Source organism: Agelaius phoeniceus, chromosome 11 (genome assembly GCF_051311805.1).
Source record: "Agelaius phoeniceus isolate bAgePho1 chromosome 11, bAgePho1.hap1, whole genome shotgun sequence".
NCBI classification, from domain to species: Eukaryota; Metazoa; Chordata; class Aves; order Passeriformes; family Icteridae; genus Agelaius; species Agelaius phoeniceus.
Window position 1 is genome coordinate 11,058,097 of NC_135275.1, and position 12,287 is coordinate 11,070,383.

The 12,287-nt window shown below is 41.4% G+C and overlaps 1 protein-coding gene across 1 annotated transcript; it reads right to left on the reverse strand.

The window, feature by feature from the left end:
* Positions 1-123: 123 nt before the first annotated feature.
* On the reverse strand, positions 124-10,848 carry ARF4 (ARF GTPase 4). Its single transcript, XM_054639947.2, has 6 exons — positions 10,545-10,848; positions 4,433-4,513; positions 3,834-3,943; positions 2,591-2,662; positions 1,951-2,076; positions 124-1,072 (listed from the first exon to the last, which is right to left on the reverse strand). Exons 1-6 carry the CDS (start codon positions 10,609-10,611, stop codon positions 986-988), a joined length of 543 nt encoding a protein of 180 aa, XP_054495922.1. The 5' UTR covers positions 10,612-10,848; the 3' UTR covers positions 124-985.
* Positions 10,849-12,287: the final 1,439 nt, after the last annotated feature.

Below are 12,287 nucleotides of genomic sequence, written 5' to 3' on the forward strand. Positions count from 1 at the left end.
CAAGTGAAAATTTGAGACTGGTGCTCATATTCAAGCTGCAGGAAAGTTCATTATATGGAGAAAGAATAAATGATAATTTGCATTCAACTATTTCAGGAATCAAGAAGAGAATACACAGAACTATACATTTTATCATTTTATTAGGAATAATTCCAAGTGGGTTATGAAGAAACGAATCCATTGAGTTTGATGAATTTTCCAAAATTTCCTTATGAAGATATGTTCACCAACAAACAGTAAAACTTCAGCAGAACTATTATACACTGGGCAAAAATAGTCAGGCTGATACCAAAAAGCAACATGCAACATAAAAAAAAGATACAATATAAAGGAAGACAATCTGCTGAATATTAAAAACAACCTCAACATGAGCTCTTCGCAACCAGCACAGAACTATTCTACCCATCAAATCCAATTCACACAAAGGCAAGTTGGGCTGACAGAACCCAAGGATTAATAAAATGTTCCTCAGTGCAGTAGATTTGTATAGTGTTTTAGAGCATTTCCTTGGCTTGGAACAAGCAGAATTAGGAAATCTTTTTGGCAAGGGAGAGAAATAAATACATACGGAATGCTACATTTTTAAATCAGCAGACTGAGGAATGAAACAGGGCATCAGTAAACTAAGAGTAGCAGGGAGAAAAAAATTAAAACATTAATTTATTGGGGCTCAAAGAGTATTCAAAACAGATCTTAAAGATGTCACAATAACTATATTCAGGCATTTAGGCTAACAAGGGGAATAAAATCAGAAGATACACTTTTTCCAAGTTAAGGAGATTTTTACCCAAGCATATTGCTACCTTTGCAACATGTAGCTCGGTAAACAATAAATTGGCAACGAAACAAGTTGAAACGCTGTAATATCCTGCCCAAATATCAGTTCCAGATACTGTAATAACCAAGATGCAAACTAATTTTGTTGTAACAAGCCTAGACCACTTATATCAAACATGTCCCTGGTGAAAGAGTCATCCAGTTGGAATTAGCGTTTTGAGAGTTCATTTGACAGCCAGTCAAGTCCCTCATACAGACCAGTTCCTTGCGTAGCACAGGTAGCCTGGACATACCACTGTTAATGTAGAACACAAAAATTCCATTTAAATACCGACAAAATGCAAGCTAAGTTATGACAGTGTGTGACACTCTTTAGTGTTGTTAGAATTGTGTGTATGTGTGTTATACCAGTGCTCTTTAAAGACTGTTTTGTGCTGTATGTAGAATCAAGATTGAACAAATGGAATTTTAAAAATTTTGAGAAGTACATGTAGTGTAGAGGAGATTCAGACATTATCCAGAAATTCAAATGCTGGCTACAACATAGCTTAAGGCATCAAGAAACAAATACAGAACTTGTATTTGGTTGACATCCTGAAAACCACTTCTTGTCTCTGAAAGACTGCTCTTTGGGAAGTGAACGTGGAATTATCTACATGAATGGACCTCTGAAACAGCCTCTCTGGTCAGGATCTTAGTGTGCCAACACAGACACTCAGATTACAAAAGGGGGGATGGTTCATGTGAAGCAAACCTGTGCCTCTAAAACTTGAGCAGAGGAAATCTAATGTTTTAGAAGCTACGTAATTTCCTCCTGGAGGTGGGAATGCAGAATGCATTTGCTCTCCCAGAGGACTGAGAAAACAGGAAATCCCATCACATATTTCATGAAATGCTGGATGTCTGCATTTCAATGACAGACTGAAGTGTTTGTATGTTTTCAGAAAAAAGTGAGAAATAAAACACCTTTAACAGCTGAACACACTGGATTATACTTCTAAATCACTTATTTTGAACAAGGACCTGAATTATGCATTATGAAGTTTAACAGCAGGTGTCTGCATCTTTCTACAGAAAGAGGTGAAAACTACCCTTTCCCTTAGAGGAACTTTACATTTATGATACAGAACAGAGGGAGAAAAGAGTTGAGCAGTGAGAAAGCTGAGCACTTACAGTTCTGTTACGCAGAGACTGAAGGCCTAGTTTATCTGTCATTTCACTGATTGCCATGGCGTTGGGCAGATCCTGTTTGTTTGCAAACAGAAGCAGCACTGCATCTCGCAGCTCATCCTCCTGGAGCTAACAGAAAAAACAGGCATGTTATTAAATTGCATCAGTTAAGTAAGTCAGTTACTTCAACAAACACTAAAAAAATCTAAATACTGATTTAAGGGTTGTAAACGTTTTCTTTCTTCTTCCTGAAGTCACTAGTAAGTATTGAATGAAATTTAACTAGTATACAACAGAACTCCTGCAATTAAGGAAGTCACCTTTCAATTTAAAAAGTTTAAATTTATGGGCACCTTACTGATGAAATATTTTCTAGCACCAATCTGTTCTTCCAAAATTGTTTTCCTGCTGCATTCCTATCAAGGCTTCATGAATGAAAGGTTCAGACACATTATTGGTTCTCTACAGAGTGGAAATTACAACTTGGTGCACTATGTGACCCAGAATTACCAGCTGAATACAATATGCACTATACAGACTCCCTAAAACTGGAAAATCCTAAATCTCTTAGGGAACCTGACAAACATTCAAAAATAGAACAGGTCAGTCTAACAATTGTATCTCAGAAGATATTGATATTTACCATTTTCTGCAGCTCTTCTGCTGCTTCCTGGATTCTCTCTCTGTCATTGCTGTCTACCACAAAAATGAGGCCCTATAGAAAGTTAAGCAGATTTGAAAAAAAAGTGTAAATGTGCAGCACTATTCTTAAACCACCAAAATACTCATATTGAATGTTGTGATTGCTTACCTAAGAAAGGGAACAAATTTAACAGAAATTTCTGTTTAAGCAATGCATGATGTGTGTCTGAACAACTACCTAAGTCTCAACTTCAAAATAAAGTTAGGGGAAAAAAATGCAGCAAAATCACATAAACTAACTCTTCCCCCCCTCCCCTTTCACTCACTGTATTGAAAATCACAAGTGCTTCACCATCTCATATTTGCCTGAAAAAGCCCACACCCTTAAAGTAATGCCTGAATTTGTTTAAAAAAGTCTGTATCAAGCAGTACTTCTAATGGCATCTCTGTTATTCAAGTGCTCTTACACAATTTGCTCTTAACCATTCAGTCTGAAAACCTTGCTTTTATCATGCTCTTCAAGGAAAGAGAAGTATTTTTCAGGAGTATTTAGTAACAGGACAGTAATAAGGAACTGAAAATAAGTATTGCTCTATTGACCACAGTATGGTGGTGCAAGGTCCCTTTTGTCAATCCAGACCTCTATATATTTTTGTGCACCAATCATATGCATCATGCTGCACACAAATATGGAAACAATTCTATATTCAACAAAAAAAAACCCCAAAACAAACTCACTGCAGAAGTTTTCTGAAACTAATAAGCAACTTACCTCACGACTTGTCAACCAAAGGTATCACATTAATGTCCCAAAAACTGATGGTAGTCACATCATTGTGAAGCTAGCACTTTTCAATCAACTGGTAACAAGATCTTTTACCATATTTTAGATGTTCAGCTTACTAAAACCACATATTTTAAGTTTTACATAATTTTACATATTTTATGTTTACATAAAAACATATACTTTAAGAGTTCCTCACAACAAACCAGTTGCTCTAGCACATTACAGAACACTGGTAGATCCTAAAGTACTTGATCATTGAGAGGCTACACTCACAACTAGGTTTGAAACCTTCGGGGAACAAACTAGCTTCAACTAAATAAAATCTGGGTACCCTCAGAAGCTGCAGGAAGTAGTGCAGAGCCTTTCTGAAAGAAAGGAAACAACTTCCCATATGTACTCTACAAAACACATTGAGGCTATACAAAGTAGGTCTTTATTGCCATCTGAGCACTCTTACCTGTGTGTTTTGGAAATAATGCCTCCAAAGAGGTCTAATTTTATCTTGACCACCAACATCCCAGACTGTGAAACAAATGTTTTTATATTCTACCGTCTCCACATTAAAACCTAAAAATGAAGGAGTTCAGTAATTAGAAATAGTTAATTCTAGTGTTAAAACATAATTCTGACCATGTTAAACATAGATACTTCCTAAGGTACACTTTTCCCAAATATGTATAAAATGGCTTATCAATACTGAACTGATAAATCAAGAAGAAAATGGATTGAAGGGGGGAAAAAACATGAATCACTTAAATCCAAGTCCAAGTGGCTGAGCAAATCTTTCAGCCAAACTTTGAGACTCATGGTGTTTGGGGGAAGTGGTGCTATTGATTTGGCTCCTGTCCTCCTGGGCAGACTGGCCATACTGGCCATGGTGAGCAGCTGGATTCTGGTCTGGATGTCTCTTTGGTCTGACACAGTTATGGTATGGCACTACCAGGCATGTTTGTCTTGATTCTTTTTCTACTACAAAGATAGCAAATCCCTGCACTCTTCAGAGGCCTGTCAGGTTTAGAATAACAAGAATAAAGATACAAGAACTGGTGATCTTACCAATAGTGGGAATTGTGGTGACAATTTCTCCTAGTTTCAGTTTGTAAAGAATGGTTGTCTTACCAGCAGCATCCAAACCAACTAGAAGGAAGAGAAAACTTGCTTTAGTTCACAAACTGAACTACAACCTGCTAATTTAAAAGCATGCCATTTTACATGCAGAGAATTAGGGGGTTTTTGCTGAGAGCAGCTTTTAAACACTGTTAACTCATTTCTGAGAAACTACTGTATGCTCTTCCCCATCTCCTCTGCCCAGCAGAGAGAGAACAAGTCATGAAGAAAACAAGCTCAATAAGATGCCTCCATTCACAACCTACAGGCTCACAAGTTTCAAGTAATCTTCCTCAGTATTTGTGTTAATTAAGCTTTATCATTCACATTGAAAGTTTCTTCTGTGTAAATCAGGAAGATTTTAAAAGCCTGGCAACAATCTACAAGCAGCACACAGTTTCTAAGTGATCACACATTTGTTACTTCACTAAGCTGGGGAAGGCCTCCCTTACTCAACCTCTTGCAAAGCTCAGCTTCACAGGCACTCCTGGACCAACCCAAGCTGGCACTACACACAAAAGACACTTCTTGTCCCTTATTCCAGCCTCTCCTCCCTTTGCTAAAACATTTCTTTAGCACTGAAAAAACCACAAACAGCAGGTAGTGCTCGTCATCCCTCCACATCTCCCACAAGGGCTGTAGGTATTCATCAAAATATCATTTCCATACAGTGAGATCCACTGGGATGCTTCCATTAGGAGTCTCCTCCTAAAATGACTGTTGGTCATTACAGAAGACCTTCTGCACTTAAATTCGCTGTTCTGTTTCTAAAACAAAACCTAAGCTTGCTGTTTTTCAATGTAAGCTATGTGGTAAATATGGGACACTTCAGAAATAAAATAAAATGAAGCCTAAAAGACATTTTTTAGACATATCACCAATACTGCGAGCATACACTGTCGTCTTCTAAAACTGTTTGTGAAACTGCTTATTGTTAAGCATTTTGGAACACATAAATGTAACTCAAAATAGAATTCTTTCAATTAGAACCCAATACCTAACACACAAGAACCTCCAGAAACAGCAGGTACTAAACACCACAGCACAAAATGTCTCTTTTGTCAGTAACATTTGCCCAAGCAAAAATATCTCCCATCCAAAGAGTTAATTAATGCTTTTGCAAGAAACCAAAGGCTATCCTCATTTTATAAGGATAACACACATTATTGAGCATTCTGAGTTCACTTCCTACTCTGCAACTGCAATATATTAAGCTTTAAGTGGTTTGGTGACTTGCCTATTAATAATACAACTGCTTCCTTAGCATTGCAAAAAACGGGGGATTCAAAACTACCTGCTCATTCAGAATGAAACCAAACTCCGGAAAAACCTCCTTTTTCTCAAGACACAAACTGCTCTTGCAGCAAACTAATTAAAAAAACCCTATCTATAATTGTCCTATATTCTAATAGTGTGCATAAGATTAAACATGCCAATGCAGCTTCTTTGGGAATGTCACCGCATGCTAAAAAAAAAAAGTTGTTTTAATTCTTAATGTCATGACAGCATGAAAGAAAGGGTGTGGGGTGGAAATCAACCATCAAAACCAAAGTTCCTTGACTCTAAAGTTGCTCCAAATGAAATGTAAGGGGTTTGAGTTTGCTATTGTTTAAGTGTTGGTCTCCTTCAAAACCACATACAAACGTGAAAAAAAAGTCACAGTGCAGCAGAAATTACACAAGAACTTGCAAGTCATGAAACTTGTAAATGCCACAATTTTCCCCACACCAGTTAAGTGTCAGGTCACTTTATAAAACCCTCTAAGCTGACTTCAGAAAGCTCAAATACTGCACCTATGCTGAAAACCAATGTTTTAAACAGCACAGTGCTTGAAACCCAACACTACTTTCATAAAGCTCAACCTCAAGAAAGCACTTGTAGGTCATGTAGACCTTCTTAAGTACATTTAATGCCTGTAAATGATATGATAGGGTTTTTACCAGTAAATAATAATAAGATAATTTAGTGAACCAATTAGAGTTACAACTACAACTCAAAACTCTTCTCTTATTGCTCCCCACCAAAAAAATTACTGTGTTATTAATATAACAAACACTGACAAGATCTGTTAAAATTACCAATGTAAGAAAGATGCCACTGTCTATACAAACTGCTCAAGTGTATTTGAGGTTTACACTAACAACACAGATGAAGACAAAGAAAAAAGCTAATCTCATTCCAAAGAATGTACACAAGGTATCAAGATCTATTTGAAGACATGACTCAGAGTTAAGAAATTAGAAACTGGTAGAGAATTTTAAACTACTTGCCACATTACAAAAATATTGCCCCAGTTACCTACTCTACCCTCGTGCACCTCAGTGGTGCTGGCAGAAGGCTGCAGTGCCTGTGCAAGCACAAAGCCCAGACTTTGCTTCAATCCACTCTTACCCACAGCTCTTGGTTAAGCTGTTGGACTTTGCACCGAGGCAGGCTGAGTTACAGGGTTATGGGAACGTGTTTTCTTCTTCTGATTTCACACTTGAGGCAGAAGCTTAACTGAGGGAAGGACCTTACACAAATCCCCGTGACCTTATTTGCAAAACTCTCCTCTTTTGGGCAAACTGCAAATGTTATGAAGTCTAAAGAAGCAAGTCATAAAAAGCATTGCCTCCATTCATATTTCTTACTCCAATCTGTAATTTAAAAAAATTTCAGAGCATTAAATCACATTTAATCTTCTGGTAGGAAGTGTAACTACTGCTTTTAGTAATCCAAGAATAAACAGGTTTACATTTGCACTGGAACACTAAATGTAAACCCATGAGCTACTCCCACAACATAAACTTCACCAAGATTAAAAGTCACATTTTAAATCCCCAAACTAAGTAAATTCCCAATTCCACATTTTCACTGGTTCTACTGCCTGACTGACCATTGTCAAGACCAAGGTGTAAGACTCTCAATGAGGGGTGTAAGGTTAAGCAATTGTACTGCAAAGCACCAAGATTACAATGAAGTACAAATGGGAAATGCAGACCTGTACTTGCAACCATTCACCTTAAACTGAATCAAACATCCTCCTCCTCTAGCTGGAGAAAAATATCTACAATGCTTTCAGGTGCTGCTGAAAGCAGCTGTGGTTCTAAGCCCTTTACTCCTCTTGAAGAGTGTTTTATTCACAGCCTGTCAGTTGTTTTTCTAAATCTCAAGCTTCTAGTTCACTTGTGCCTGGGTACATCATCCCTGACCACATCACATCCTTCATTAACCAACTTCCTACTCTCATCACTGGTGGCTGAATATCACTGGTGGCTGCCTCTGTTATCACAGCACAAAACTTCATAAAAACTACACAAAGCCAACAGCATGCAAACCAACAGCTGCCTAAAACAACACCTGCCCAAACAAAAAACCAGCTAAATTATTATGATCTGTTGCAGTGACACAATTTCCAAAGAATCTGACATTTTCCACCCAATGTATTTAATAATTACCTTTGTATTTGAAGCTCCTGAGTAGTTACTAGATCAGTTAACACTTGCACAATTACACCAAGACACAGAACACTCAATTATGATACTGAAAGGTGCACAATGAATGGGTATCTTTTCTCCCAAGGACAAAAACCCATCACTGAAGAGTTTCACAGACAGGTACATGGAGGGTTAGGACTCAGCCTTTCTACTCTTAATGCCTCAGTTGCTGAATCTGACTTTCAGACATTCAGCCCTATCCCACAGTCCTTTCTTTTCCCTCATGTTATGCCTATTTACAAAAAAAAAAAAGAGTGAATCTTCTTTTCATGCATTTCTTTCAAATAGTAACTTAATATTTTTGAAAAATACTTATTTAAACTAGTACATTAAAAAAAAACCCCAAAGTTTCAGTAACAATATAACATTCAATATACACTTCATATCATAAACAGAATTTGAGAACATAAAAAATAAGTGAGTGCTGTTGGTAATGGTCCCTGATGAGAAATACTCAAATTCTGCAGAACTCAATAACACAAAGTCTGTTTTAGGAGCTAAATTAATTCTAATTAGTCTTCAATCTGCAGAAACAGAAGAAAGTTGTGAAAAGGAAGTTATAACTATAAATTAATTGTCTGTTGGTATCAACTCACATAGTATTTTTCCCCTAACTACTTTACCCCATAAAATTATTTCTTAATCGGTATTCTACATATGGAAACTTAAATGTCTGACCTTGTAGAGCCCCATTTTCAAACCATACACTGAACATTATAACCTTAAGGAAAAGTTTTAATTCTATCCCAGTATTCATTCAGACACCTCTGCTCAAAGTGCTGATAGATGATGCAGAATGCTATGAAGAGATTAGTTTTAGTGTTACAGTTATAGACAAATTAGGTCATATTCAGTGTAACATTCTGCTCTAAACATCCAGTTTATGTCCTGTAACAGACTCTCACCACAACACACCCTGAGTTCTACTCTCCTATAATACCTAACAAATACAGTGCTGTCCTGTGCCCTGATCCAGCCCGGCATTTTAATACAAGGCCTGAAAATAAAAAATTTTAATAAATACAAAAATAAATTCATTTGAACCAACTGCTAGAAAATGCACCTTCCAAAGCCATCTCTAACCTAAATTCAACCTGATTTCCTACCAATGAAGAGCCCTGCAAACAATTTAGATCTGCATGACATCACTTTCCTGTTTTCAGTACTTTGTGAAAAGTAACAGAACTACAAATACCACAGACTCTGTCTCATCCTATATCCTACAATCAAGCTCACTTGGAGACTTGACTTCATTCATTAAGAGTCATATGAAGAGTCTGGCTCTTAGGGAGACAACCAAATCACCTCCTTGAAACCAACACATGTACTAAGTTGTCTTGAAGACTAAAATGACTCAGATTATTTTGAAATGGACAAAGAGTCTCTAATTTCAAACAGTTAAGATACAATAAAAATTACTGGGTAAGCAATAACAAACTTTACCATCACAAAATATATGGAGAACTTGAAAGATGATAATTTTTAAAAGCTGCACTACTGCATCTGCTGTGCATATCCAGGCAGCACTAAGGATGGGTGTGTGCCAGGAAGTTTCACAGTTAGAGCCCGCACCCCTTGCTGGCTATATCCAAATGAGCACTTTATTCAGTTCCTTAGGACAAGCTACTTCAGGCAACGACCATGAACCAAATTCCATCCACTTTAGTAACAGAATCTGAGAAAAAATTAGAGGCTAATAACTGTTTGTACATAAAGCTTACAGGGGTGGGTAGGTGGGTGGAAGAAGGCAGGGAAGAACTCGAAGCGGAGGAGGAAATACCAATGCAGTATGTGCTGGCTTTGACCTTTTGAACTATAATCTGAAAGTGAGAATCTTCAAGAGCCACTGGCTTCAACTCCTACACCGTCCGTATCAAGAGAACAGATAATTTTAAAATAAATGGATATTAAAAATAAATAATTATCGGGGGAGACAGTAAAACTAAGCAAGTACGGCAAGAGCTGCCTAGAGGGTTTTATCGGTTTGTACACGAGGCACAAAACTAATGCCCACGGAGGCTGTACCGAAACGCCCTTTCACGAGAGCCAGGATACAGAACTACAGCTCCCTACAGCTGCCGAAAATCGGCCATTATACGGCAGTCCTCACGCCCCTGCTGTTGCACACACCAGGCTTTGTCACATCCAGCTCGCGGAGCCGCAGTGCCGGGGCAGGAGGGCACGGCCGGGCCGCGGGGCTCGCTGGGCGCCCGGCCCAGGGACAGCGGCCCTGCCCGGCCGCAATCCCAGCTTTGTTCCAGGTGCGGGAACGGGGCTCGGCCTCGCCGGGACCGGCGGGACCGGGGAGCGGCGGGCGAGGCAGGGAGGGGAACGGGCACACGGCGGGAGAAAAGGAAGGGCAAATACAGCCCGATGCTCGCCCCCTCCGCTCCCCGCCGCTCTCCCAGCGCCCCCCCCCCCCCCCCAGCCATGGGACGGGCAGAGCGCGGTGTCCGCGCCCCGCAGTCCGGGACAGGGCGATTCCCCCGCCGTGACCCGCGGCCCGTCCCGCGGCCTCCCCTCCCCCCTCCGGCGGGACTCGGCTGCGCGGCCCCAGACGGTCCGGGCTCTGCGGTGGCCCTCACCCATAAGGATGCGCATCTGCTTCTTGCCGAAGAGGCGCGAGAAAAGCGAGGAGATGGTGAGGCCCATGGCGGCTCCGGCGGCGCTGGGCGGCGGCGGGGGAGCGCTGAGGGAAGGAGGGCAGGAGGGAGCGCGGCCCGGCCGGTGTACGCGCACGGATCTCTCCGCGCGCGAGGCGAGCCCGGCAGCGGCGGCGGGTGCTCTGTGACCGGGGACCTCGCTCGGTCTCTGCCACGTCACGCTCGCCGCGGCCGCCCCGGCTCCAACGCGGACACGATCACGTCACGCTCGCCACATCCCCCGGCCGCGGCACCGCCCTCCGCCACACGGCCGCGGCGCGGCGAGGACTACGGCTCCCGGCATGCGCCGCGCAGCTCTGCGACTCGCGCTCATTTGCCATCGCTGCGGGGCACCACGGGGGATGTAGGCGGGCGCGCCCGCCAGCCCCACGCAGCTTCCGGGTCGCGCGGAGCACGCCGGTTGCGGCGGCCCCGCCCTGGCCGGCGGACAGGTGGCAGCCCCGGTAACGCTTCGCTCGGAGCCGCCGGCGGGGACGGCAACAAGGTCCGCTCCCAGCATGCGGAGACAGATGAGTGAAACCGATCCTCGGAGAGGCTCCAAATGCACCCCAATGACAAGGTCATTTAATAAAGAAAAAACCAAAACCAACCCCCCACAAACTTTAGAAACCCAAACCGAAACAAACGGCTATTATTAATTGTACATATATATAAATATAGCGCCACTACTACAGTAATTTTTAGGCATCCCGGGCCCAGCAGGACCCCGCCCTGACCCGCCCCAGAGGCCCCCAGCTGCAGCACGGGGGTGGCACCGAAGCACTCTCGGTTCACGGGCAGGGAGCGCCAGACACGGGCACGTAAGAGCAGAGTAAAACCGAGCCAAGCCAGGGGCAACGTTCTATGAACAGAAGGGATTTACTTGGCCTTTACTAAAGAAAAACATCCTTAATTATCTTTATTTCGATAGTCCTGAACCAGATCCTAACATCTGGCTACTAAGCCAGATAATTGAGGCTGTTCTTCTCATAAAATCATAAAATGGTTTGGGTAGGAAGGGCTGGATCATCTTATTCCACCTCCCTGCCACGGAGAAGCACCTTCCACTAGATGAGGTACTCAGTGCCCTGTCCAACCCACACCTCCAGGGATGGGGCATCCTCAACTGCTCTTAGGTATCATGTTGAAAACCTTATTCTAATTCTAAATTATGTTCTTTTGAACCCAAAACCTGGTGTAAATTAAGATGGAAAGTTGTATTTTAATAAAAGAAATCAATCATACTTTAAATGTAGTTTGTGCCCAAGCTATTAATATGATGCTGACCAACCATGAAAACTATCAAGAAGCCATAATCTAAGTAGTCCAATTCTAGGTTTCCAATACTCACCCATCTTCTGTTCATAGCATTCAGTATTTACACTTCTTTTTTGGGCTAGGAAAGTGAAGCTTCCCTGTGCTTGAGGACAGTTACTTTCTGAATCTCCAAGCCGGCCTATTCTTAGTGTATCTGGGCTGTTCCTAGATACCTTTCACTATTTCAGTTCTTTGAGTACAATCTAACAAACACCTGCTTTACAATCCAGGCCCTGCCATTTGCTTTGCTGAGGATCCTGCAGCTCTGTCTCATTCCAACCATGATGCATAATCAAACCACAACACCACTCCATCACATTTCTGATCAGCTCAGGGCTACAGCTTCATCAAGCAGAAGTCTTTTCAAGC

Excerpts from the sequence above, each read along its gene's own strand:
- ARF4 (XM_054639947.2), bottom strand. The coding sequence starts at position 10,611 with ATGGGCCTCACCATCTCCTCGCTTTTCTCGCGCCTCTTCGGCAAGAAG. Across the intron at positions 3,944-4,432 it reads CACCACAATTCCCACTATTG|GTTTTAATGTGGAGACGGTA; the intron begins GTAAGATCACCA and ends CTTCATTTTTAG. Across the intron at positions 2,077-2,590 it reads CAGAAGAGCTGCAGAAAATG|CTCCAGGAGGATGAGCTGCG; the intron begins GTAAATATCAAT and ends TTTTTCTGTTAG.